The sequence below is a fragment of the Peromyscus leucopus genome, chromosome 3 (genome assembly GCF_004664715.2).
Source record: "Peromyscus leucopus breed LL Stock chromosome 3, UCI_PerLeu_2.1, whole genome shotgun sequence".
Classification (NCBI taxonomy): Eukaryota; Metazoa; Chordata; class Mammalia; order Rodentia; family Cricetidae; genus Peromyscus; species Peromyscus leucopus.
The window spans coordinates 104472952-104499844 of NC_051065.1; the positions used below are offsets into that span (position 1 = coordinate 104472952).

At 51.5% G+C, this 26893-nt stretch overlaps 1 protein-coding gene across 2 annotated transcripts in view; it reads right to left on the bottom strand.

Moving 5' to 3' along the window:
• The window catches only part of Eefsec (eukaryotic elongation factor, selenocysteine-tRNA specific), a 214039-nt gene that overhangs the window by 12916 nt on the left and 174230 nt on the right, over positions 1-26893 (bottom strand). The window contains exon 6 of one of the 2 annotated variants that reach the window (XM_028854210.2): positions 14915-15071. The exons of the other annotated variant lie outside the window; for it this stretch is intronic. Coding sequence (XP_028710043.1) covers positions 14915-15071 — 157 coding nt within the window. The remainder of the gene's footprint in view (positions 1-14914; positions 15072-26893) is intronic. 2 annotated transcript variants of the gene reach the window in all.

Genomic DNA, 26893 nt, shown 5'->3' on the forward strand with positions numbered 1-26893 from the left:
GGCAGGCAGAGAGAACAAATAGGAGGGAAATCTAGGGAAGAGAGTGAGATCGAGGAGTGAGAAAAGGAAAAAGTGAAGGAGAGGAGGATGCCAGGCGCCAGCCACACAGCCAGCCACAGAGTAAGAAGGAAAGAAAGGTATATTGAATAAAGAAAGGTAAAAAACCCACAGGCAGCCGGGTGGTGGTGGCGCACGCCTTTAATCCCAGCACTCGGGAGGCAGAGCCAGGCGGATCTCTGTGAGTTCGAGGCCAGCCTGGGCTACCAAGTGAGTTCCAGGAAAGGCGCAAAGCTACACAGAGAAACCCTGTCTCGATAAAACAAAACAAAACAAAACAAAACAAAAAAAAACAAACAAAAAAAAAAAACCCACAGGCAAAACATAGTTAAAGAGAAACAGGATAACTTAAGTTAGAAAAGCTGGCTAGAAACAAGCCAAGGTAAGGCCGGGCGGGCATTTATAAATAAGATTAAGTATCCACGTATTGATTTGGGAGCTGGGTGGTGAGCCTCCAAATAGTAAATAAAAACAAAAAACAAACAAACAAAAAATCCAAATCCAACTATACCATTCAGTCGGGGAGCATCCATGAAATCAGTGTCCAGTGAAACCCAAACCCTCCCAGTTTCCCTGTAACTGGACCATATTTATACATGTGACCAGGATGTCAGCCTGTCTGACGGTGTGCTGTTAGAGACAGCTAGGGTTGGTCCCCAGTGCTCAGGGCAGGTGCTCTGAGGCATGCTCCTTCTCCAGCCTCCACTGTAACTAGAGAGAAGGGCTCTACAGCAGGCAGTGGCTAGTGACCCAGGCTATCTGTGGCCCTGTTCCCCAGCCTCTGCCACTGAGTGAACTGAGAAGAAACGAGAGCTTGTTTCAGCAAAGGCTGGCAGGGTCTTCAGTGGGGACAGCTTCACCCACATTAGAGTTTTTGCTCACTTTGAAGAGTTCTGTTTTTCCTTTAAAAGAGAATCCAGACTCATGAGAACAGCCAGAAGAGGGGCTATCTCTAAAGTAAGCTCCTGCCTGCACTGAGAAGGAGGGCAAGGCCACAGGGCTGTAAGCCTTTGTTCTGGGAGAACCAAACCACTCAAGAACCCTACGGCCTGCACCACTCCTCAGGACTCCACGGCCCCCAGTCAGCTCCAGCCCAGGTGGGAAAGCAGGGGGCCCAGGAGAGCTTCTCTGAAGGGCTGGTGGCCTGTACCTTATCGCTCTGTGACATATCACAAGGCAATCTGTACGGGCAATGGTGAGCTGAGCTTGCACGAGCTGGCAGCGCATGCACCTGGCCCTGCATGCACTTGTGCCTGCCTCAGCTGATGCCAGGAAAGAAGTGGGCTCTGGTGCCCAGGGGTCAGGAGGGAACATGCCAATTGTGGCCAGAGCACCCTGCTTCTCAAGAGAACCTCTCCAGGTGGAAATCTCTGAATGAATTGTGTTTGCAGGGCTAGCTGTCAAGGTGCAGTGGCCGTGGCATCTCCCTTGTCCTGGGGACAAGCTGTGGCCTCATCACCCATCACACTCATTGCTCAGCCAGTTCACTGGGCAGCAACACTGTTTTGCTGTACTCCTTGCAGGCCCCTCCATTCTTCAAGAAAGCCTTCTTCAGATCAATTCACTTCACAGAGCATTGTGTGTTACTGTGAGTGGAAACCCGGCCTTTTGTCAAAAAGAGCACATCCAGTGACATAAATGGGCCACTGTGATGTTCTCGGTCTGAGGGCTATGAGAGGTATGGGATGCCACAGGCAGGACAAGCAGCCCATTAGGGACACCGGTGTCTGCTCCTCCACAGCACCAGCCCACTAAGGACTCTTTGGTGCTGTCCCGCCTGTAATGGCACGGCTCAGCCTCCTCTGTCCTTGCGGGGTAAGTAGCAGGGGTCTGTGTGACCTCGAGGGCCATGCTTGGCTGTGGGAGGTCTGTCTTCTCCAAGTTGCCTGGCAAGTGGGAGTGAGGCTCAGAAGTTCTCAAAGTGACAGTGTGTAAGACACTGCTGTGGACCAGACTCACGATGCCTGTGCTTGTGGAGCTGGCCCACATGGCTGGGCGCCCTGTATCATATAGACACAGGCAGATCTGGCTGTCACAGGGCAACTTCGGCCCCTGGGTACATGGAAAATTGTGAGATTCTGTTCTCAGGGCAACATTGGGTCCCTGCTTTCTTTAGTTACCCCCAGGAAAGCAACTTTCCTATGCTACCTGCCTGTCTGGTGGCTAGCTCAGTGACCTGCAAAGCTACAGATATTGTCACAGGGACAGCTTCCCTTGAGACAATTTAGTGGTGGTACCTCTGGAGTCTCCAGGCATCCAGACTGCCAGTTACACCCTGGGTGGCCATGTGGGGCCTTAGAGCAGAAGCAGGACTAGGCAGGGCAGGAACAGCAGGCCAGGGAGTGAGCCCAAAGGCTGAGCAGGACACACTGCTCTTCCCAGGCAAGCAGGTGCCTTGACCAGCCCCTGTGCCACTGGCCCACAGGTACCTCTTCTGACATGGGGGTCAATGCCCACTCTTTGGCACTTGGACAGCATATGCTCAGGAAAGATAAAGCCACATACTTTATCCTTGGACAGGAGCCCTCTCCTCATCAGGTGCATTCACACACCGTGTGTTCAAGAGTTAGGCATCCCTATGGCAGCTAGAACACAGGCTCCTTGCTCACCACTGGGACCCAGACTCTGGCCCAGGAGCCAATCACTGTGTAGCTTCATACGGGATGTTAGGCCCCCGGCCTCAGTCTCCTCATCTGAGAAATGAATGGCTGGAGCACTTACCATACAGGGTTGCGATGAAGTTTTGAGTCACCATGACTGTAGTGTCACATAAAATGAAGTCTAAACCATGTCAACTCTATTCCACCAGAGCCACCACATACCACCCACTCTGCACTTGCCACCTCTGCCTGCTGGGTGCCGATAGGGGCTCAGATCTGGAGCCATGCCTGGGGAAGAGTGTGTCACATTTCCAAGAAGGCCAGATTCATGCCTGATAAGGACACAGAGCAGACAGTTTCTGACAGCACACAGTCATAAGGGAAGAGGCAGACAGGGAGCTGGGGCACTCCTGGGCTTGGTGGCCTGGGAGGACAGTCCTCAAGACAGCAGACCGAGGGAGGCATGCAAGAAGAGGCTTCACTGAGGACCTGGGACCCACGGAGCAGCAGTGCCTATGTGAACCCCACTGGGAGCCTCCAAAGCAGACTCCTCTGAACTTCCTTTCGCGGCCATGCGCTGGATCCCATCTTGTTCTAGGACAAGGGTGTGGGAGGGAAGAGAGCTGGGTGAGGAGGGGCAAGGGCAAGAGTTGAACACTGGGATTTATGAGCTGCCTTTGGCGGCATGGGGGAGGGGCTCCTTTTGCCAAAACAATATTTAATTTTTTTAAGGCAGCTACAAAGCCAGGATTAAGCCTAGGCCCTAAAACGAGCTCATAAAATTGAAAAATATTTATCTGGAAGGGTGGCAAGTCCAATAAAAGTTTTATGAATGTCTCACAACTGCCCCGTCAGGAAGCTGGCCTCTCCCTCACCTCCCTCTCGTCAGAGGACGGCACACACAGGTGGGATGCACGGAGACAGGGCTGAAGAAGCCCAGTGCCTGGGGCCCGCTGCTCTGTGCCCCTCCCCGACCTGTTCAGTGCCCAGCTGTGCCAGGAGGGCCAAGAGTCTGAGCGCAGACACCGATGACTCTCTCAGAGTCTTGGAGGGCTTTGGGCAGGTACAGACCACAGGCTTTATTGTTCAGACCAATAGTGGGTGGCTGACTGAACTCTAGTTTGAAAGAGACCCACAGCCCAGGGCTTCACTTGGAGTCACTGAGAAAGAGGTTTCACATAGACAAATGTGCTGAGTTCTCTCCTGGCTTCCAGGCCCCTGCCCCTGCCCCTGCCCCTGCCTTCCAGGACATCACTCACTGCTTCCCCACTCTTCCCCACTGTACCCCTCTCCTTCCTCCCTACAGCTTCTGCTTTCTGCTGCGCCCCCCCCCCACACCTTGGGTCTCATCTGGGGGCCTTTGCACAGCTGCTCCTCCGAGGAACCCCACCAGCTCCAGGGCCTCCCTGCCTTGGAAGAATTCACGCCACCCGATCCGATCCTTCACCTCGAGAACCATCACTTCTCCTTCCCGTGAACTGCGGCCAAAGTACTTTCACTTGTGTGGCCCTTCCCGAGGGTTCAGCAAAGGGTCGGCTCCCACAAAGCCAAGGTTGCTTGATTCTCAGTCACTGACAGGAAGTCAAAGCTAGCAGGAAACCAGGTGGCACCCACAAGAGCCCAATTTCTAACCAAATGCCCAGGCTTCCTGTTCCTCCCCGGCACAAGTCCACCTGAAAAGCCCAGCCTGCTCTGCTCAGGGGAGGCCAATCCCGAGCTTCCGAGACACAAAACAAGGTGAGCACAGCAGCTCTGAAAAGCACCTTCTGCATCTGGGGAACTGGCAAGAACTGGCCAGAGCACAGTGCTGGGGATGGCAGGCATGCAAAGTGACTGATGTGCAGGCCTCTGTCACCCGTGGTACTGGGGACAGCTTTGCTGTCAGCACCTACCCAGAGCTGCTCACATGTCTGTCTGTGGAGTAGAAAAATGGAATGCCCTGGTAACCTCAGACAGGTGACAGGTGTGCAAACTGAGCTATTCAGATCGTGAGACATTTGTGGTTAGACAGGGTCAGTTGCAATGGCTGCAGAAGCAATCTGCAGCCATGTCCATAAAACTCAAAACAATATAGACAAAACCCAGAAGGTGCTAAACTCAGAAATTCTTCGAGTGCCTATGTGCTGCTCAGAAAGTCTCACATTTTAGGGCATTTCAATTCTGGATTAGGGATGCTAAGCTAGTGATGTCTCTAAATAACATAAAATCCGAAAAAAGGTTGATTTAGCACTTTTGGTCTTAAGTATTTGGATAAGGGATGCTTAGCCTGTGCAATGACAGAGAGTCATCACACAGGGAAAGCTTTGTAAAACCCACTGGGGCACAGGCCAGCTGGAGGGAGTGACAGTCATCTCCATGGAGGCCTGAACTTCAGCTTTATCTATACCTCTTAAAACAACAAACAGCAGAACAATACAAAACAAAAACAAAAACAAACCTCCAAACCAAACCAAACCAACCTCCCCCAAACCAGGGCCTCCCCTTGTAGCTCTGGTTGGCTTGGGATTCCTGGCTCTGCCCCCTGAATGCTAGGATTACAGGCAGGGGCCACCACATCTATCTCCCTCTCTTAAAAGCAAACAGGAGGCTGTGGGAGAGATCCAAACTTTCTGATTTGCTGGCAACAGAACCATCTAACTCTGTACTGTCTGGCATATGTTTTTCAGTTAAGAACAAGTTTAATTATTATTATATTATTATTTTAGGAAATCAAATAGTGATGAAAAGGAGACAAGCATACAAGAGACCTAAGTGACCAAGTGCTCCTAGGTTGTCCCTGCCCAGACAGGAGGTGGGGATGCTGGTCCAGCATTTAGGTACATACCTGGTACCTAAAGCATTGGTGTCCAGCCAGGCTGTGTGCTCTGCTTACATTCTAACCACATAAGCATAGTCACCTCGCTCTGCTCCTTATACCACACAATCTGGCCTGAGGCTACCAATCTGTTGACCAACCCTGAGTAACCAAGCACCTGTCGCGTGCCAATCCTGGAGTGGGCTTATGTAAGGGAGACAGTCCATAGGAGAAGTTGTAGGAGATTTAAACATAGAAGGGCTTGGCAGGGCGCTGTGATGGGGAACCTGGGGAAAGAGTAGTGGGCTAATGTCATCCTGGGCTAGGGAGGGGATCCTGAGGGAAGCTCTGTAGCATGCCTTGTGACTTCCAGAATCCTGGGTTTTCCTTGGTTCTACTGAACAGGCCCTGGATTCTAGGCTTCCAACTGCTGTTGGGAAAGAACCCTCAGACTGCCTCTTCCTGGGGCCCCAGAGCCATGATAGGCACCCCAAGAAGCCCCCGTACTGCCCATGTGGATGATGGGACCCTGTGGGGAGGCTGACCAGCAGCTGGTTTCTGTCCACTGTGCTGGTTTATGTTAATTGCAGATATTTTCATCGTATTGTGTTACTCCATCCATCTTTGTGAACGGGCCGTCTTGTAAAATTCTTTTAATTATGTTATTTTTTCTTGCCTATCTTCATCATCTACAATTATTTATAATATCATTGTCCTTGTTTCAAATGCTGGGAATAAACATTGTTGTAACAGTTCTTCGATGGGGTTCATATAATTTTTACAATTGCTTTGAAATGCCTCAATGGCCAAAGCTGAAGGAGGCTATTCATTTAGGGGGAGAAGACACCCCAAAGTGCTCCCTGCTCTGGATGCCAGGTTGTCCTCATCCAGGGCAGCCCTAGGCTGGGGTGGCAGCAGCCTATGGGAGCTGGGTCAGGTTTCAGAGTTGCTGTCCCCATAGATGTCAGGGCAAGATCCAGAAAGGGCACTGTCGGGGTAAGATGCCGGGAGAAAGATGGATGGTTTGTTTTCATTTTTATAGGAGTTTCTGAAACCTCAACTTTCACCCCTCACCCCTGTTCAGCTCTCTTCTCCCAGAGAGCTCTTTTCCTGTCTCCTTGTGGGGTTGGCAGCTAGCTGTGAGGCAGAGCCCGGTGGGATGAATGGCTGTCTGGAAGAGTTGCCATCATGGGTGACCTAGCTGTCTCTCCCCAAGTTGGCTGGGGCCCCTTGTAAGGATGTCTGGGGACAGCCAGCACTTTGGATGAATTGGCACCTGGGACTCACCCCCACCTGGTCTTATGCTCTCCCAGAAGCTTTCAGATCTCCATAGGTATTTACCATGCCCCTCTACAATTAGCACCCCACGATCCTATGACACTGACTTCCTCTGCCAAGTACCCTCAGAGGAGGACCCCAGAAACATGCTCTGGCCAGGGCACCGAGGGATGCAATGTGCAGCAGCCCGGCAGGGTGCCTGGGGGCTCATAGGCTACCTAGACTAGGACACGATGATACCTTCTAGAGACTCTGAAAAGCTTGCCTGCCAGTGCCCCAAGCCACAACTGCTTCCGACGAGCTTCAGCTTAAGGACTGCGGATTGATAGGATTGCCACCACAGGCCCTAGCTCTGTGTTCAGGACATAGTGTCTTTGGATCAGAGGTAGAGACGCTGAGGAGGACCAAGGGCCATTTGGCAGCAGCACCCCAAACCTGCATGGGGTACTGGGGTGATGTGCTTATACTACATGGTCTATGGTTAGAATCAGCAGACCAGCCCCAGGTGCAGGTCCAGAAGTGGGGACTGTGCAGTTGCTTGGTCCAGGCTGGGAGCCACAGCCTTTTAGTGTGTGTGCTTAGGGGATGGGGGTGGGTGGGTAAGACTGACTTTAGTAGTCACCTAAGAAATGTAAATAAGCCCTGAGTAGAGAGGGCACCTGGGACAGGAAAGCTGAAATCCAGCTCCATCTACCTGGCTGACAAGAGTGTGAGGTGAGGTGACCCAATGTCTCTGGGGATTACTCTGCCAGGAGCTTGCAGGAAACTTCTAAATATTTGGTGTTCTCTTTGTGGAAAATTAGAAGAGTTTACCTTCTGAGAACCAATTCTAAGAAAACACTGTTCATAATACTGTAAACTTATGAAGATGCTCCGCTAATGTTGTTCATAACCCAGGTGCTGGAAACATCGAATATTTATGGAGCCCTGGGTTTCCGGGTCCAGCCTCAGTTTAGGTGGCTAGTTAGTGTTGCACTCCACCAGGGAAGGCTACAGTGAAACTTCACAGCACCCAAACTGTGTCCGGAGGAGCTTAGGTGCTCAGTATGGGTGTGGGCTAGAGTTGGAACCATTCGGACCAGCTTCTTCTGAAAGGTGAGATAATAATTGAAGGAAACAGGTGATATCACTAAGCAAGAAGACTGAGAGCAGAGCCTTCTCCTCCTGCCCTGAGCTGGCTCGCAGCTGAGACAGATGAGCTATTACTTGAAGGGTACAGGTATAAAAACTGTTTTGTTTCCTATTTTCCCATTTGGAGATGGACACAGGTCAAGCCCTGACTCTGTGTGAGAAGTCAGGTCCCTGCTGAGATAGGAAGAGGCTAGCCGGAAGCTTCTTACCTAGGACAGAGGCTATTAGCTCACTGGTGAGGGCCCTGGGTGTGGAGCAGTCAGTTCATCCTGAGCTCTCACAGAAACTCTTTCCCAAATGCCAGCCTCAGGCCCAGGTGGGTGGCTGGCAAATTCTGCTGGCCAGACAAACATGCCAGGGCTGCTGAGAATGAGTGACATCGCACCTCCCGTGGGGACCAGCCACTGGAATTTAGAAGCGGCCATTTGACAAGTGAAGGGACTGGTCTTCCAATCCCACCTGTGTGATCTGATGACGTGGCACTTACTTTGGGATAGTACAGCCTGTGGCCATTGCAGTCTGAATAACTCTCAAGCAGGCTGGAGCGGGTGTGTGTGTGTGTGTGTGTGTGTGTGTGTGTGTGTGTGTGTGTGTGTGTGTGTGTGTGTGTGTGTTCTGACCTTGCTCCTGACAGTCTACCCTCCTCATCACACTTGTGGTATTGTGAAGTGCCAGGAGGAGGGCTGGTGAGATAGCCAGGCTGGTAAAGTACCTGCCACATGCACAAGCATGAGAACCTCAGTTCAATCCTCAGAATATACGTTAAAACAAACCCAGTGTGGTGGCGTGTGCTTAAAACCCCAGCACTGGAAGACGAAAGAGCTTGAAGCACACTGGCCTTTGTGAGCTCCAGGTGAGAAACCCTGTCTTAAAAACAAAACCAATCAAACAAACAACCCTAAAACTAAGGTAGACAGCTCTTGAGGAATAATTGAGGTTGACTTCTGGCCTCAGTCCACGCGTGTGCGCGCGCGCGCGCACACACACACACACACACACACACACACACACACACACACACACGAGGAAAGAAACGTAAACAAAAGCCTTCATGGCCCTGAGATGAGGAGACTGTGGGCAACTTTATGTTTCCCAGCTCTTCAGGCTAACATAATCTGTGAGTCCAGTGAAATCTGGTTTAAGACCAGGACACTGGATCCTTCTGGTTCCCTACACAGATCTTCCACAGAGAGAAGGGGGCATGAGTGGGTGGATCCTGAATGGAGGGCCTGAGATTGGAGCAGCGGCCTCTGCTATAGGCAGTTGTGCCATGGAAGGCAGAGCTCTTTGCCATAGTCATCGTGTAGCTGTCTATCCTCTGAGCCCTAAATGAACAGCAACTCACAGCACAGCCCCTCGTCCCAGACCCACTGGAGCCAGGAGACCTGATTCATTGTTGGGCAGTGGTAGTTCAGTTCAGAGAGGGTCCTCTTCAGGGCACAGGTGCTCCCAGGTACACCTGTAGTAGGCCAGGTGCCAATCCAAATTCAGCCAGAGGATGACAGCAAGAATATGGTGAATTGCCAGGCAGTGGTGACACATGCCTTTAATCCCAGCACTCAGGGAGGCAGAGGCAGGTGGATTTCTGTGAGTTCGAGGCCAGCTTGGTCTACAGAGTGAGTTCCAGGACAATACAGAGAAATCCTATCTCTAAAAACCAAAAAGAGAGTGAGAGAGGGGTTGGGGAGGGAGAGAGAGAATATGGCGAATCTGGAGCCTACATGGCAAGCACTGGGTGTCGTCGTCGTCGTCCCCCCCCACCTGGTTCCCAGACTAAGCCTCATGTCCCATTTCAGGTCCAGTTCTCAGCATCCAGATGGGCTCTGCTGGACCCAGACATGCTGGGCCTGACAAAGTCCCTCCCTTTTCCAGCCGTGTAACTTGGTAAGGCACTTGACCTGGAAGTTCACCTTGTCACCTGTAGACTTTGTGAAAGTTGTGGGTAGAATGCTCCCTCCGCCTGGGGACTGCTAAGGGTGTAACCATTTTACCTCTTGGCCTTCTCAGGCACCCCAACAGGAAGGAGCCCAAGAAACGACAAAGACGACATTTATAGGTGCAGTAGCTACTGCCAACATGTCGTACGTTGACTGGCACTGTCCTGTAGACACCATGCTGAGAACTCTGCTTTAGCCTCCAAGATGCGAACACTGCCTTATCCTCAGATCTGGATTGAGTGACAGCTTCTCTGAGAGCCCACCACAGAGAACTGCTACAAGATGGAAAACTGATTTCTGTAACATGTCTTGGGCAGAAGCTGGTGCCCAGCACCAGCAATGGTTGGTACAGAGCATACCATTCCGTCCTTCCCTATCCAGACCTCTTCTGTGCTCCTGGCATGTGACTGGTAGAGGTTGTCTTTGGCTAGCAACACCACCGGCCAATAACTGAACCACTGATGCTCTCTGTGAATGAGACAAGTGTCTGTCTTAATGTGCCGAGTACAGAGCTCTGCACAGGGAAACCTAGTTTTGCATGTGCCCTGAGACATCAGGTGGAAGGCTGTGGCCCAGTACTGTGCAGACTATGGCAGAGCACTGGCACCCAGGGAGAAGGTACTGGGGGTACAGGGCATCCCCATGACAGAAGGACCCAGACCCAAAGTCAAGATAGCCAGTTTTTGGCAAGACCAGAGGCAAAGTACAAGTGACTTCTTTTCACTATCCAAGGACAAGCCTCTGGGCTGGAACAGAGAGTGAGCAGCAGGGAGTATCCCGGGGCCTCCACCACTATTTCACTTCCTGTAAGACCTTGCTGGGGGACAGAAGTACCATTGCTTAAAAACTAGCATTTTGGACACACCAAAGTAAACGGCTACAAGACAGAAAGCACTCAGAACAATGTCTGTCCCACAGGACACAATGGTCAATGACTATTACCTTGTTGTTATTCAACATTCTCAAATTATGTTGCACTCTGTCCAGTCTCTGTGACTTAGCACTCTTTGTTCCTTCTATCCTGGATGGTTTTCTTCTGTTGCCTGGGGAACTTCCTCATCACCTCCCATTCTCCTCTGGAAGGGGAGGGTCATGTGCTCTCTCCCATGACCCCTTCCCCTAGGGCTTCCCTAAGAAGCCAGCCCTGAAGTTTTCTATACCAGTCTGCTCCTGGGAAGGAGCTAAAACCAGTGTACTGGGTTCAGGTGTCACCAAGACACAGGCCATAGCTGGAACACAGGAGGAGATGTGTGTAGAAAGTCTTGAGGGAACAGGAGTTCCTCTCTCTTTGTTTACCTCCAGGAGCACATGGAGTGCAAGGCATCTCTAGTCAGGCTCTGCCACATCTGCCAGCTCAGGCCTTGGCCCTGACTTCCAAAGGCATCAAAGATGCTCTTCTATACACATTCCTGTGGCCCACTGATGAGCTATGATCCACCAGTGACCATGAACCTGGCTCTTGCACATAGGTGAGACTCGATACCAAGCTCTGACTCGACCTGCTTAACCATGCTCTTCACCACCACACATCATGGGCACTGAGGCCATGACAGGATGCGCTGTCTGCTGCGTGCCCATTGGCCAGTGTGTGTGTCCTGGGCACAGTCTTGGGAGCCATGTCACCTTCTCAGGAGACCTTCCAAACCCCAGATTCAGTCAGGGGCCTTGCTGTGAGATGTTACAAGACCATACACCTTCCTGCCCAGGATTAAGATGGCTAGTGGCAATGCAGATATAAGAATGCCTACACATGGTCTGTCTTCACACCTGCTGCAGGCTGACCGAGTGGCCCCACACTCGCACAAACACAGACCCCCAGGCCCGCCCCTCAGCTTGAGATTGCTGTTGGAGACAGCCTTTAAAGAGATCAAGTTACAATGAGATTGTTAATGTTAGTTCTAATAAAATATGACTGATGTCTACACAAGATTAAGACAGATATAGAGAGATGGCTACATGAAGACACAAAGAGAAGGGACATTTGTAAACCGAGGAGAGACAAGCCTTGCCCACGCTCTCATCCTGGATTCCCAGCTCCAGACTTCCAGAGCTGGCAACAGTTTAACCAGTGATCTTGTGGAACTGTTGTGGTACCTGATGACAAGTTTGTATCCACTGTAAGCTCCACGAACACAGTCACCCCAGTTGTGTTCACTTCGCTGGTTCCAGAGCCTGACACAGGGACAACACAGTGGGACTCAGAGCACTGCGGAGTGGATGACAGTGGGACTCAGAGCACTGCGGAGTGGATGACAGTGGGACTCAGAGCACTGCGGAGTGGATGACAGTGGGACTCAGCACTGCGGAGTGGATGACAGTGGGACTCAGAGCACTGCGGAGTGGATGACAGTGGGACTCAGCACTGCGGAGTAGATGACAGTGGGACTCAGAGCACTGCGGAGTGGATGACAGTGAGGACTCAGAGCACTGCGGAGTGGATGACAGTGAGGACTCAGCACTGCGGAGTGGATGACAGTGGGACTCAGAGCACTGCGGAGTGGATGACAGTGGGACTCAGAGCACTGCGGAGTGGATGACAGTGGGACTCAGAGCACTGCGGAGTGGATGACAGTGGGACTCACAGCACTGTGGAGTGGATGACAGTGGGGCTCACAGCACTGCGGAGTGGATGACAGTGGGACTCAGAGCACTGCGGAGTGGATGACAGTGGGACTCAGCACTGCGGAGTGGATGACAGTGGGACTCAGCACTGCGGAGTGGATGACAGTGGGACTCAGAGCACTGCGGAGTGGATGACAGTGGGACTCAGAGCACTGTGGAGTGGATGACAGTGGGACTCAGCACTGCGGAGTGGATGACAGTGGGACTCAGAGCACTGTGGAGTGGATGACAGTGGGACTCAGAGCACTGTGGAGTGGATGACAGTGGGACTCAGAGCACTGCGGAGTGGATGACAGTGGGACTCAGCACTGCGGAGTGGATGACAGTGGGACTCAGAGCACTGCGGAGTGGATGACAGTGGGACTCAGAGCACTGCGGAGTGGATGACAGTGGGACTCAGCACTGCGGAGTGGATGACAGTGGGACTCAGAGCACTGCGGAGTGGATGACAGTGGGACTCAGAGCACTGTGGAGTGGATGACAGTGGGACTCAGAGCACTGTGGAGTGGATGACAGTGGGACTCAGCACTGTGGAGTGGATGACAGTGGGACTCAGAGCACTGTGGAGTGGATGACAGTGGGACTCAGAGCACTGTGGAGTGGATGACAGTGGGACTCAGCACTGCGGAGTGGATGACAGTGAGGACTCAGAGCACTGCGGAGTGGATGACAGTGGGACTCAGAGCACTGCGGAGTGGATGACAGTGAGGACTCAGCACTGCGGAGTGGATGACAGTGGGACTCAGAGCACTGCGGAGTGGATGACAGTGGGACTCAGCACTGCGGAGTGGATGACAGTGGGGCTCACAGCACTGCGGAGTGGATGACAGTGGGACTCAGCACTGCGGAGTGGATGACAGTGGGACTCAGAGCACTGCGGAGTGGATGACAGTGGGACTCAGCACTGCGGAGTGGATGACAGTGGGACTCAGAGCACTGCGGAGTGGATGACAGTGGGACTCAGCACTGCGGAGTGGATGACAGTGGGACTCAGAGCACTGCGGGGTGGATGACAGTGGGACTCAGCACTGCGGAGTAGATGACAGTGGGACTCAGAGCACTGCGGAGTGGATGACAGTGGGGCTCACAGCACTGCGGAGTGGATGGAGAACTGGCTGTGAACTCTTTGACTCAGGCACTGTTTTAGGTGAGCTGTGTGCCCAGCTGGTAAGCAGCTGGCTATACAAGACAGTGGTCCTTGTCTCTGCTATGGGCCTACCTGATGCTTCCTAACCCCAGAGAGGCACAGAGAGACAGGGCCTCTGGTGACTGCTGCCTCCCTTTGTGAGAGGGCAATGTTATCTGTGGCCCTCTGGGTCCCCTAGCCTTACCCGAGGTGTGGCCAATGAGCCCTCCTTCCTGGCTTGAATCAGGGCTGATTTAGCCAAGAAATTACAAACCAAGATGACCTTGCTCACCTCATCTAAACCTCCCTTCACGTCTATCCTTTCCCAACCCAGAGTCCTGGAGCCACAGAAAACTATGAGTCTGCGTGCTACCAGAGATGGGTCCCTGTAAATATTTCAACTTTATTCAGTTGAAAACTGTCATAGTACAAAGTATGTGGGGGTAAAAGCCTGAGGATCATAATGCATTACTCACTACAAACAGACCCCTCAGTGCCTCCTGTGCCATAAGGAATTATGCGTAGGCCCTGCTTGTAACCTGGGCACTACCTGTTCAACCTCCCAGGATACTCCGGCCCATGACCTCCAGCCCATGTGTACTTAGTACATCACCTCAGACATGCAGCCCTCACACAGCCAGTATATGACTCCCCCACATCCCCAGATCTCACTCAGGACCCTCAGACCTGCAGCCCTCAAACACTTAACACACGGCCACCTCACACTTGCATCACTCCCACACCAGTGCATGCCCACCTCTGATGGCCACCCCTCCCACACCCAGCTAAGTTTCAGCTCAGGCCTTCACACACCTTGCACATCCCAGCTCAGGCCTGCACTTGTCTTGCGCTGTCTGTGGATATTTATTTGCTCACTGCCTGTCCTCTCCCACAACAAGCTCCATACCTCTAGTATCAAGCATTGGCCTGATACACAGTCAACTTCAATAAAATGCAGACTGTATAAATACTCACATGACCTAAAGGATGACTACAGGAAAGAAACACAGAGGCTCCACCTCCAGAAGCAGGTGACACCCTGACACAGCCACACACATGGCCCCGAGCCTGATGGTCTCTACAGTTTGCTTGAATCTACTGGGCACCATGGTGCTGTGCCAGTCCTGGCAGGTTTTCCCTTCCCTCCTCTGTTGAGCTCTCTGTAAGATCAATACCTACTTCACCAGGAAGCTGAGGTGTGTCCAAAACAGTAAACAGTGGGATAAAATTCAACCCTGACCTTGTCCCTGCCCAGACCTTCTCAGGACTCACTGGCTTCCTAGCCAGAAGCTAAGGCTAGCAATGCTGTCCCGACTGTGCTTGGGCCTGCCATCTCCCCCACACTCTGCACAGATGCAACTGCACTCACCAGGGATGTGGATCTTGAACTTGCCACTCTGGCCGAAGGCACTGTCGATGATGCCCTGCTCCCCTGTCGACAGCTGAACCTTAAGCCCCACAAAGAGCTGGATGTTGGTCTCCTTTTTGAACAGGGAGCGTCCAATCACGCTGTAGTCATCCATTACCTGTCCCCACATAGGAGAGGAGGCATTAGTAGTGCATGCTAAGAACTGACTCTGGGGTGAAGTGCTGTGCCCACCTCATATATAATAATGTATACAGACTAGGGAGAAGGTCTGACCCACTACTAAATATTCACCATATTCCTTAACACAGGCACTAAGAAGGATCAACAGTCATGGCAACCTCAGAAGCCCCATGCTAAAGCCAAGATACAAATCTTCTAGGGTCAGCGATCTGGAGGGGCAGAGGTGGCCTTGGGCCATATTCCCTGCCCCTGCCTTCGAGGCTCCTGTGGCTCTGGCATCCCCCAGGAGAGTCTCTAGGGAGCAGTCCCATCCGCCCTGCCATCCCACCTTACCCACAGGCCTTGCTTGGAGCTTTTCTTTGCTCACTATGCAGTATGCATCTCCCCTCAATGATGCCCCCTGTCGGTCTAGTTCCAGCAAGATTCCTTATGGTCCCTGGCCCCTGCTACCTTGCCAGGCCCATTTCTTCAAAGCTCACATCCCTGCCAGGGACTTTGGCTGCCCCCTCATCTCTTTGTGGGTACTCAGGCTGACAAGAGGCATATATGTTGGCGGCGGGGGGGTGGGTGGGCAGTCATCCTGAATGGATTCTATCATGAGCTGTCTTCTCCCACATATGTCCCTGCACTCAGCCTAGCTGCATTTGTACCTAGCCTGCCAGAGTCTTGTCAATAAGAGCTTCATTACAGCTGGGAGTGAGACCCCTTCTCTACCTGGCTGGTTCTTGTCCTCACCAACCCACTCTGTAGATACTGTGCTCAGCCACTAAGTCAGACCCTATTATAAGAAGTGTCCCTCATTCTGGCAACTACTATGGAAAATGCACTCACAGATCTCTCAGCCACACACGGTGCTTCTAGGAAAATGCCCTTTAGAGATGCTTGTCCAGGTGGGAAATGGCAGCACACAGGCTACACACTGTCAGTGTCCGGTAGCCACGGCCTTGGATCAATTCAAAGTCCCAGCCAACATGCAGAAAAATGGAGCCTGGCTCCCACTGGCCACAGTGACCACAAAGAGGAAAAGGTATGAAGGTCACAGGACACTGGGTGGGCACTAGCAAAGCAGTGTGCAGTAGGGGTACGTGGAATCAAGAGAAGCTGCTGCCTCAGGGGAAGGCCATGCAGTGCCTGGAGAATTTTTCACTATATATCTTTCCTACATTCTGATCTTTGAAATGAATGAATTATCTGTCCAAAATTAAAATTAAAAACTAAGCCAGATGGTGCTGCACGCCTTTAATCCCACCACTTGGGAGGCAGAGGCAGGCAGATCCCTGTGAGTTTGAGGCTAGCCTGGTCTACAGAGCAAGTTCCAGGACAGCCGGGACTACACAAGGAAACCCTGTCTTGAACCTCCCCTGCACCCCTCAAAAAACAAACCAAAACCAAACCAACAAAAATTTAAAAGAAACAGGTAAGTATTTATCTTTCACTTAACCAGGCAAACCTATTCTTTCTTGACAGCCACAAGTAGAGGACAGTTTCTTCCAGTCACTTCTAGTGGCTGTCCCCTTCTGAGGTGCATGCCCTGGGCCATTGGGCTATCTCCTGCTAAGATGCAGAAACATCTCACTGCTACTAAAGAGGCTTGGATCTGGCCAAGCACCCTAGATAGATTGTTTTGAAAAGTAGAAACTGTCTCATTTACCCTAAAACCCTTTTGGAAAAACATATCCTATTCTCCTTGATTCATAGCAGTAGATAAAAGGCCCCGCATTCCTTCTCTCCTGGTGATTGATGAATTGGATACAAACAATGATAAGAATTACAGTCTCCACTTGTGCAGCCCTCTGTAACTCACAAGCCTCTTTCCCACACAGCAACTCCTCCTTTCCCTCCGAGATGGCTCCAGCACACTCCCCCAGGGCAGCCCCTGCTCTCAGAGGGTGGGTCTGTCTACTCAGCCCTCTGAGCCAGCAGTGCCAGCCTTCTGCTCACTGGCATCCAGGAAGTTCCACTGATTAGGCTTTATGAAAGCTGCGCCTAGATGGGCAGTGGTGGTGCATGCCTTTAATCCCAGCACTTGGGAGGCAGAGGCAGGTGGATCTCTCTGAGTTCAAGGCCAGCCTGGGCTACAAAGAGAGTACCAGGACAGCCAGAACCATTACATAGAGAAATCTTGCCTTGAGAAACAAACAAACAACAAACAAACAAAACAAAACAAAAAAGCAAGCAAGCAAGTTGCACCTTGCTGCCCAGCCTGGACATCCCCAATTCCAAATGGCACAAGATAGGAGCTTGCTGCTTCATAGAAACCCATACCACAACCACAGAATGGTCACTGTGAAGAGCTGGGCTCCCTGCCCAAGAGGGCAGGATCCATTACTGTTCACCTCTACAGCCTAGTCTGGCTTGAATAGTTTAGCTTACCTGGCCTAATGGCTCCAGAGTGAGCAGTCCCCATGTGTTCAGGTCATGATCAGCCCTTGTTGCTATGCTATGCTGTCTACCATGTTTCCTCTGGGCCTCCCTCCTCATCACCTTCAGGGACTTCCTCCTACCTAAGGGAGTCGGATCTGAGGAGCAGCACACAAGGATTTGGCCCAGACCAGCAGCCAGCATGATGTAGCTCCTTTCCACACTGAAGCAGTGGCTAGAGTGCTGCCCAGGATGCTGAGGATCTCCGAGACAGATACACCTGAGACCCAGACTACCTCCAGCATCACTGTGTCCACGGATTAAGAAAGGCAGTCCTTGGACCAAGAGCTCATAGCTTACTTTGAAAGCATCTTAAAAAAACATCACCAGTAGGGCATGGTAGCACATGCCTTGTGAGCCCAGCTGTCCGGAAGGTTGAGGCAGGAAGATAAGCATGTGTTCAAGGAGGATCTAGGGTACTTAGAAAGTTCAAGGTCAGCCCAGGCTATATACTACTAGTAAGACCCTGTCTTTAAAAAAAAAAATCAAAGTTTGGCCAGGCGGTAGTGGCACATGCCTTTAATCCCAGGGTAGGAAAAAGCAGGAGAATCTCTGTGAGTTCAAGGCTAGCTTGGTCTACAGAGCAAGTTCCAAGACAGCTAGAGCTACATAGTGAGCCCCTGGTTCAGAAAAACATACAAACAAACAAATAAACAAACAAACAACCCGTCCCCAAAAAGAGTTAATTACTGAGACCAAACCAGTAACAAATCCATCCTATTCATTCTTCCCATAAGGACCTGCATTATTCCTAAGTACCTACAGTGCAACATCAAGGCAGATATCTAGCTGGCATCTGTGGGTATGCATGGCCAGCCAGAATCCACCTAGATGGGATGATCTCAAGCCTCAGTGATCTTTCTGCATGCCCCTATCACCCTCTTCCTCTGTCCCCTGGGGGATTCCTCCCTATCAACCCAGGTTCCACTCTGCATCCTGTTTCAGGTAGCCTTCCCAACCCCCAGGTGGAAGACAGAACTCCTGGTTCTGAGCTTGGCTACCCTGTCTTAAAACCTGATAGCTTGTCCATTTAATCCTGCAAAGGATTAAAATTCCTTCAAGGAAAGGGGTTCTTCTTTATACCCCACATCCCACAGAGCTTGGTACACATGTGCTCAGAGATGATGGGAAAGCACAAGCATGCATGCATGGAACTGAGGGGGAAGAAGGGGTGGGAGGCTGCGTGGCTCTTTGCTCCCTGGGGACAAAACTTTATCATTAATGTGGTATGTCCAAGGGAGACAAGACTCATCTATGAGAGGCCTACTGCCAGCATTGGAAAAATGGTCGTGCTCCCCCCCCAAACCCCTGCATTAAGCCCCCAGACAGGGTTTCTCTGTGTAGCCCTGGCTGTCCTGAAACTCACTCTGTAGACCAGGCTGGCCTTGACCCAGAGACCCTCCTGCTTCTGCCTCCCAAGTGCTGGGATTAAAGGTGTGCGCCACACCCCCCATCAACTGGTTTTCTTCTTTTTTTCATCTTCTTAGGAAGACTGTAGAGCTGATTCCAGCCCAGATGCTGCCTACTCAGTTCTGCAGCTCGGTGGCCAGAGCTGGCTGTCCAGTGAGCCTGCAGGCCTGGCTTCCTGCACACAGAGCTGGGTGGCATGCTATCCATTAGCAAAGACCTGCAGAAGGCGCCTCCTTACTGGGCCCTCTCTCCCGTCTTTCGGCTATAAACTGTTATAAGCCAAAAGCCACAAAGACAGTGGAGCCTCCCTCTTTCCATAAACCAGGTCCTTGCCAAGGAACAGAGTACTTCTGTTAATATCAGGAGACTGTCAAAAAGCTCCAGAGAAGTCCCTGAAGTTAGTTTTAGTGCTACCTAAACAAGGCCAAGTAAAGTTCTAGGGCTCCACACTTGCTGTGTTCTTGTCTGGCTGACCAATGATGTCTGGGCCGCCAGTCCTGCTGGGCTGCTGGCGTGTGTGAAGCCCTGTTCACGGACCTATATTACCACAATATTTTTGTTTGTTTTTTGAGACAGGGTCTCTCTCTGTAGCCCTGGCTGTCCTGGAGCTTGCCATAGAGCAGACTGGCCTTGCCGCATGAGTGCTGGTATTAAAGGCATGTGCCACCATGCCCAGTATTGTTTTAAGGATCCAGGTAAAGGTGTGAAGTTAATGGGCTTTTTGTGGCTTCACCAGAGCCTATAGGGGCTACATCTTGCTGGTTGGCCTCAGTTCTGCTATGGCAAGAGTGGCAGCTAAAAGGATTTAAAATCCAAAAGAAGTGTCTCTGTCATTCCTGCTTTCTTGTTTTATGGCCTGGCCAGAAGACATACTAGCACCAACTAGGTTCACTGTGTCCTCCATTAACCTCTGTGTCTTCATTCCCAAGGGCAGGTTAAGTCCAGGAAGGGTGCAGACGGAGTTCAACCCCCTGGTTCCTGTGCATTCCCTGGATACTGGTGGCCATGCCTGCTTACAGCTCCTATGATCACTTCACACAACTGAGTGAGTGGCATAAAGACTTTACATAAAAGACAGAGTGGTCTTTGTCTGTGTCAGCCCCACACAGGAGACTGAGGGTGACCTAGGGTGGCACCCAGAGTGTGGTTACTCCTGAGGCCATGCTGGAGAGCAGAGGAGGCCATCAAGTCCATTTCACCCAGACTATCAAGTCCTGCTGCTCAGAGCCCAAGCGGGGGTTGTTCTGACTACTCCTCACAAGACCTAAGGGGCAGGGGAGATGTCACTGCTGTGAATGAGTCCAGCAAGGTTTTCTCTGGTGTCTGGGTTCCCCTGGGCCAATGTTACCTGGCTGACTCAGGTGCTAGAAGCCCAGCCCAGGGGTTCTGAGCAGCCTCAACCCTGCTTGCCCCAGCTCAGGGAAAACCCTGCCAGGAGAGGAGACAGTCCCTATGATCAGGGACTCTACTTCTCACAAGTGGTCTAGAGGGAGGAGGAAGGGAGGAAGGGAGGAAGGTGGAGCTGGCAACACAGTGGGACCTGGAGCCCAGCCCCCTTTCAGGCTGCCCTGTCTAGCTGCCCACACCAAAGAAGCCCCGTGGCCCAACTCAGACTCTTGCAGTGACAGACTACAGAGCAGACACCAGCACACGGTGAGGAAAGCCCTGCCAGAGCAGTTAGAGGACTTGAATTCTGAATCAATCACCGGTGTCAAACCGAAGGCAATGCCTGTGGGGTTTGCTGGTGGCCTTGTTCCTGGGGACAATGCTGAACACAGGCCAGCGGTCACAATAGCTCAAGTGGGGACTTTCACTGTTTGCATGAGTAATTTGCTTCATCTACCCGCCCATGGTTGCTGGAGGGATCAAGCTCCCTCAGCAGTTACAGCTGTGTGTCCAGGCTCTTGCTGCCATGCCAGGAGAGTCCCCATTGTCCCCAGCTTTTGAGCAGGGACTTGGCTGCTGGTGCACATAATTATGTCATTACATGTGTCTCTCTTCCAGGGCTTGGTTCCCAGGATGAGGCTTGGGAATTGCCCAAGTTCTGAAGCTTCGACTAGTTCACTGTACAGGAAGGGAAGTCACTGGTGAAGAGCAAGCCAGTCTCCCCATTATAGTGAGGAGGGAGGGCCCTGTGTTCCCAGAAGGGAAATGGTTCTAGTTGCTTGAGTTCTGGCCCTGTCTCTTATAGCATCATGGCCTGGGGCAGGGGACTTCTCTGAACCTCAGTTTTTTCATGACATAGCTTGTTAGGATTAGGACATTGATACTGGCCAGAACACCAAGACTGACAGCACAATGACCATTAGAAGAGACTGCATTAGTGAATGTCACACTTAAGTGGGGATGGAGGGACATGTGGGGCAGGTGATCTAACATACCCAGAAACCCCAGCTGCAGGGATCAGGACTTCTGGACAGGAGGGAGGGCAGGACCCACACTCAGTCTTCACAGCAGCAGGGTACCCCAGTCTCCACCTCTCCTTTCCACTCTGGACAGTATCCTGGGAGAAGACAGGGACCAGCAGTCTCAGGAGGAAGGAGCCCCTTGCTACTGAGGTATCTCCTCTTCCAGTCCACCTGAAGTCACTGACACTGACAGACAGAATGGTGTGCCCTTTATGCATCAGCAGAAAACAGTCCTCTTCCTCCTCCTCCTCCCCAGCAGCCTGGCCTGATGGAAAAGCAGAGGCCCCGGGCTAACCCACGGGATAGGGCTGGTTCTTGCCTCCCTACTGCAGCGCCCAGGCAAGTCAACTCACCATGCTGTACCTCGGGTTCTGCTTCTGTAAAACTAGACACAGTTCTCTGTTTCTCAAGGTTGTTGCAGGGATAAGACAAGGTTTCTGGCACCAAAGTCTGTGAGCAATGAGCAACTTCATCATAAGGCCTGTGTCAAGCCTGGGAAAGTAAGTTAGCCTGAAATGGTCTCAGCTCATCAAACATACTCCAGAGGCTCAGAACCTGACATCTGGGGTAGGCCAGTGACGTGCCTCACGACAGGCTGCTGCCTGGGATAGCTGTACCACACCTCTGCTCACCACAGGCTCTCAGGCTGGTAAGGTTGCTTCCCTCAGGCCAGGCCTCCTTCCTCCTTGAACACTCCTTACCTGTTCTGTATGTGCAGCCATCACCTGAGTTGAGTCCCTCCTGGGTAAAACATCTGTCGGGGCTAAAGAGGTCCTAAGTGAGGGCTCCTGCCTGCTGCCCTCCACAGGGAAAAGGAGATGAGTAGTACGGACTATCTGCCAGGCCCCTGACCTTCTCACATGTGCTCTCAACTCCCACCACAGACAGCACTATTACAGAGGACTCGGGTTAGATAGAGCGACACAGCACAGTCATGCTACTCTGTGCCCCAACTCAGTCCTAGTTTCCAGAGCTGGTTTTCTACTGTGTTCAGCCACCTGACCTGCATCTACTTCTGAACATGAACGCAATCTCCAAAGTGGGTAAGCAGTGGAGCTGGGCTCCAGTGATCAGACTCTGACCCTGGAAGCCAGGAGAGAGGCTGGGGCTACGGTCAGGTTAGAGCCAGAGAAAAGCAAGCTGTTGCAGTGGACCTTCATAACCTCTGCCTCCTGGGACCCATCTGTTCAAGGGTCCATAGCCTCCACCCTGTTGGCTGGAAACCTGTAGGCAAGAACAGCACGATAGACTGAAAGACCAGGGAGCAACTTCCACCAGGGACTGGAGTGCTGCAGATGACCCGTGCAGGAACCCCAGGCCTGGGCTGTCCCTGCTCAGGAAGAAGCAGGTGGTAGGTTCCTTCAGGTCCTGGGCAGGCTTAACAAACCATCAGCAGTGGAGCTACGTAGAGCCAGGAGCCCGAGGCAGTGCTGGTCAGACTTCAAAGCTGGCCAGTACTCCTGGTGGCGTCTGTATGTTTACACTTGGTTGGGTCCATGCCTCAGGCTCCTGAAGTCCAGCCTGAGGCCTTTCTGATTGGCGCCATGGGGCCAGACCTGCAGTAGCCAGTATGCCTGGTTTGACTCCCCCGCCACACACAGTGGGGGCAGCTTCTTGCCACTTCAGCCTGGACCCAGGATCGTGTGCCACAAGCAATGCTCATGTGAGTATGGTCACGATGCACAGGGCTTAACAAAGGTCGACTTATGCCTGGCAAAGTACCAGTACTTTCCATGTTTGTTTCCTATTCTTTATCCACTCACCACACCCTGGGGTCCACTTTAGTGCTGTGCACAGTGCTGTCTAGTTTTTGTAAGGGTTCTCTATCTAAACAGATCGTGTGGTAAGAGCTGGCAGACCTTTCTCCTGTGTGCCGTCATTTGTGTGGGGCTATGTGAGCTGCTGCCAGGTGCTGAGGCAGGAGGAGGACGGTGCTGGAAGTCAGATCGGTGGTGTCCCGAATTCAGCAACAGTCAGCATGTGCTGGGCATGCAGGCAGGTGCTGCTGGGCACCAAATCTCACCTGATGCCAAGGAAGGCAGAAGTGCTAGGGAGGAGAAATGTGGCTCGATGGAGCAGGTTCTGTCAGACCGAGGAGTTCTTAGGATCCAGATAAACTGGGTCGGGAAGACTTGAGTCACAGGGTGTGGCAGAGCGGGTGGTTGAAGCTTCCTCAGGACAGTTTCTGTAGGTCGAGCTCTGAGATGATTCCACTCTGGGAACCAAAGCCACTGCTCCCAAGCCCACCAATCCCCTATTCCAAGAAGAGGCCCTGACTGTCACTGGGTGCTGGCTGGGTGGCCTGGCTGAGGGCTCCCCTAGTGGTTCAGGGCCAGGCACTGGTTGGCCTCTTTGTGTCACAGAAGCAGCCCCCGGACCTGGAACCCTCCATATTCTTCCATGTCTGACCAGTGGCTCTTTAGCTGCTCAAGACACAGCTCAAAGGTCCCGCTCCTCTGGGCTTGCTCCACCTTAGGTGGAGTTCTGTTTCTCCTCTCCTGCCTCTCAGTTTTCCACTGCATCCATGGGCTTTTGTCCCGCTGGCCCATAGGAAGACTCACTTTTCTGGCCCCTGGCTCATAGCAGCTGGGTGTCTAAATCTGTATGCACTAGGAACCTGTGAGGACAGGGCCCAGTAGTTCTGCTCAACTTGACATACCCTTAGCAACTCATAATTTCTGCTAGATCTTTACAAACCCACACTATTATACACCTAACACTTTTATTTACATATACCCCGAGGGAGGCTGAACACTGCATCTGAAAATGCACACCCCATCTCCCTGGATTCCTGTCAGGTCTGACTTTTCATGTATTTGGTCCGGGTCTGTAACTGTGCCTGTTACTAAGTGCTACCCCTCTTTGCTTCAGATCTGTAACTGCCCCTCCTCTGTTAAAGGTCCACTCACATGATCTTTCTGCTTAGTCTTCTGACATCCTTTATTTTTTACTTTTGCTTCTTAGAGATAGCATGTCAGTAAAGTTGTGTTTTAACCCAATCTATTAATCTGTCTTTATAGCTGGCATTTATTTAGTACAGTAAGTACTTCTTAATCTTGTCCTCTGTATCTTTGTCATCATTTCTTAGCATTATTCTTGTTTTTCTTATTTCTGTTGGTTTATCAAGTTCACTCCAGTTTTCCTTCGGTGAATCAGCATTTCTTCCATCTCTTCCATTCCATTCATTCTCTCTCAAAATCTGATTCATTCTTTGTATTTTCCTTTCAAACAGTGCACATTTAAATGCTCCCCCAACCCCCAGGGGCTAGCCCACTGCCAGACAGGCCAGCCTTGAGCATCTCCAGAGAGCTCCAGCCCTTCAGACTGCTTTCTTCTCCTCCTGAGTGACACTCCAGATGTCTCTACCCCCTGTGAGCCCCTACTGCATGGCCCAAGTCCTGGGGCTGTGGAGCAAGCAGGGTTGGTCATCTGTAGCTGTGACCAGGATTCCCTCAGAGGAAGATCATGCCTCAGCAAGAGCTGTTTACCACATAGACAAGGAGCAGCAAACTGACCAGGGGGTCAGACTCTGCCTGGACCTGCTCTTAGATAGCTGGTGAGTTAAGACCAGCTTTTTGCCTAGTGAGCTGAAAAACATTTTTAAAAAGAATATTTCATGATACATGAAAACGTAGTGAAAGTCAAACTTTAGTGTTCACTAATGAAAAGACTTATTTGAGCACACCCACATTTAGGTGCAGCTCACAGCAGTTTCGGGGCCTTACTAGCAAGGAAGCAATCGGGGCAGAGACTGAACAAGGCCTTCAGGGACTTGCAACTGCAGGAACAAGGATGGCCAGCAGCCTACTCCACCCAACACTCACCTAGAGATTTGTTTGTGTTTGTTTTCTTGTGGCAGGTTTGCAAAGTTTCTCGGCTTTTCACTCACTATCCTGTACTCTTTAGAAGGAACTCATGTGCAATCTATGTTTTAGTGGAGAATGACACTTTATTTAAACTTTGCAAGCTTTTCCATGTAGTCCAGGCTGGCCTTAAACTCACAGAGATCCTCCTGCTTCTGCCTCTGGTGTACTAGTGATTTCTGTTAGTCATGTGGACCCCTCATGTGAAAACAAGATGAAATGGGCTTCCAAGGGTGCACTGTGGAGGCTCAATGGGGTGTAGGGCATCATCTTATTGAGTCCCATCAGCAAAGCCCTGTGCTTGTAATTATTTAGGTTAACTCAATATACCCTGACATTACAATATTCTTAACTCACAGAAAAACAATGATTAGAAAAGTGACAAAATTGAAAACAGTATATTCCATCACTGTAGACACAAAATAATTAAAAATGGGAATGAAGCTGGTACCAAAGTTTCTGGGTGGCTCATTTGTTAGCCAAGCAAAGAAAGCCATTTACTAATGGTAAGTTAATTAAATTGTGTTTGATTGCACCAGTTGAAAAAAGGTATCCAGAGAAAATAAGCTTATTTCAGATGACTAGATTTGGAGTAAGAACTGTTGCTCAGCCTGGGCCCAGGGACCACTTACTCTGAGGAACACTCCTGCATTCAGGCACATCTACAGGCAGCAGAGCAAGCCCAGCAGACTGACGCCCCCAGAGTTAGCATCATCTCCTGGGGGCCGAGCACTGCCGGCAGGACCTTCATAACATTATTTTGGACCCTGTTTCCATTTCAGTCTCAGCCTCTACTGTGAGGACCATCTTGGGCCTCCTTCTTGTGTATCCAAGGCTGACATAAACACAAGAACTCTGTAAAGCTGACTATGAAAGATGATACCTTTACAGGCAGCAGAAACAGAGGGCCCAGATGCCTTAGTCCATGCTCAGATGGCAAGTGTCCACTCACACCTATCTATGAAGGTGGGGCCTCTCTTCACTAGCAACTTAGGACATCTCAGGTACCTGAGCTGACTGAGTGTTCATAGGACAGGGCCAGTGTACCAAGTCTGTCCAGTATCATAGAGCATGGGGTGCAGACCTGCCTAGGTTATCAGATTTAACCTTGTAAGATGACCTGACCACCCAGAAACTTCTTTGGCAGAGGTACACCTAGGAATGTCTGGAGGTGGCCAGCACAGCCAAGGATGAGGAGAATTCAGGACACTTTTCTGCCTTGCGCAGACTGTCTATGTGAACACGCTCCACTCTCTGGAGCCGACATGTCTATCACTGTCCTACTGCTGTAGACATGAGACTCCAGCTTCTCCAGACACCTTTCAGGCCTTCATCTTTGGACTGGGGGCACACCACTGGTCCCCTGATGTACGCACGCACGCACGCACGCACCTTTCCCCTATCCCTCTGGGTTCAATCCCCTTAGAGACCTTGCCGAACACAGCTGCCCCTCACAACCCTGCTGGGCCCTTGGGAACTATGCTGTTCTGGCTTTACCTGATGAGAGCCAGTTCTCAAATGTGAAGGTGCAGGCTTCATGCCTGTCAGGTCAACACTGTCTACATTCAATGGATGTGCCTACTGAGACCAAACAGCCATCCCTGGTGGCTGAGAAGCCTGTGGCTCTCAGGGCTGCCTGCGTGGGATCTGATCTGGTGCAAATCCATGGTCTGCTGCCTCCCTGGACTAAGTATGAA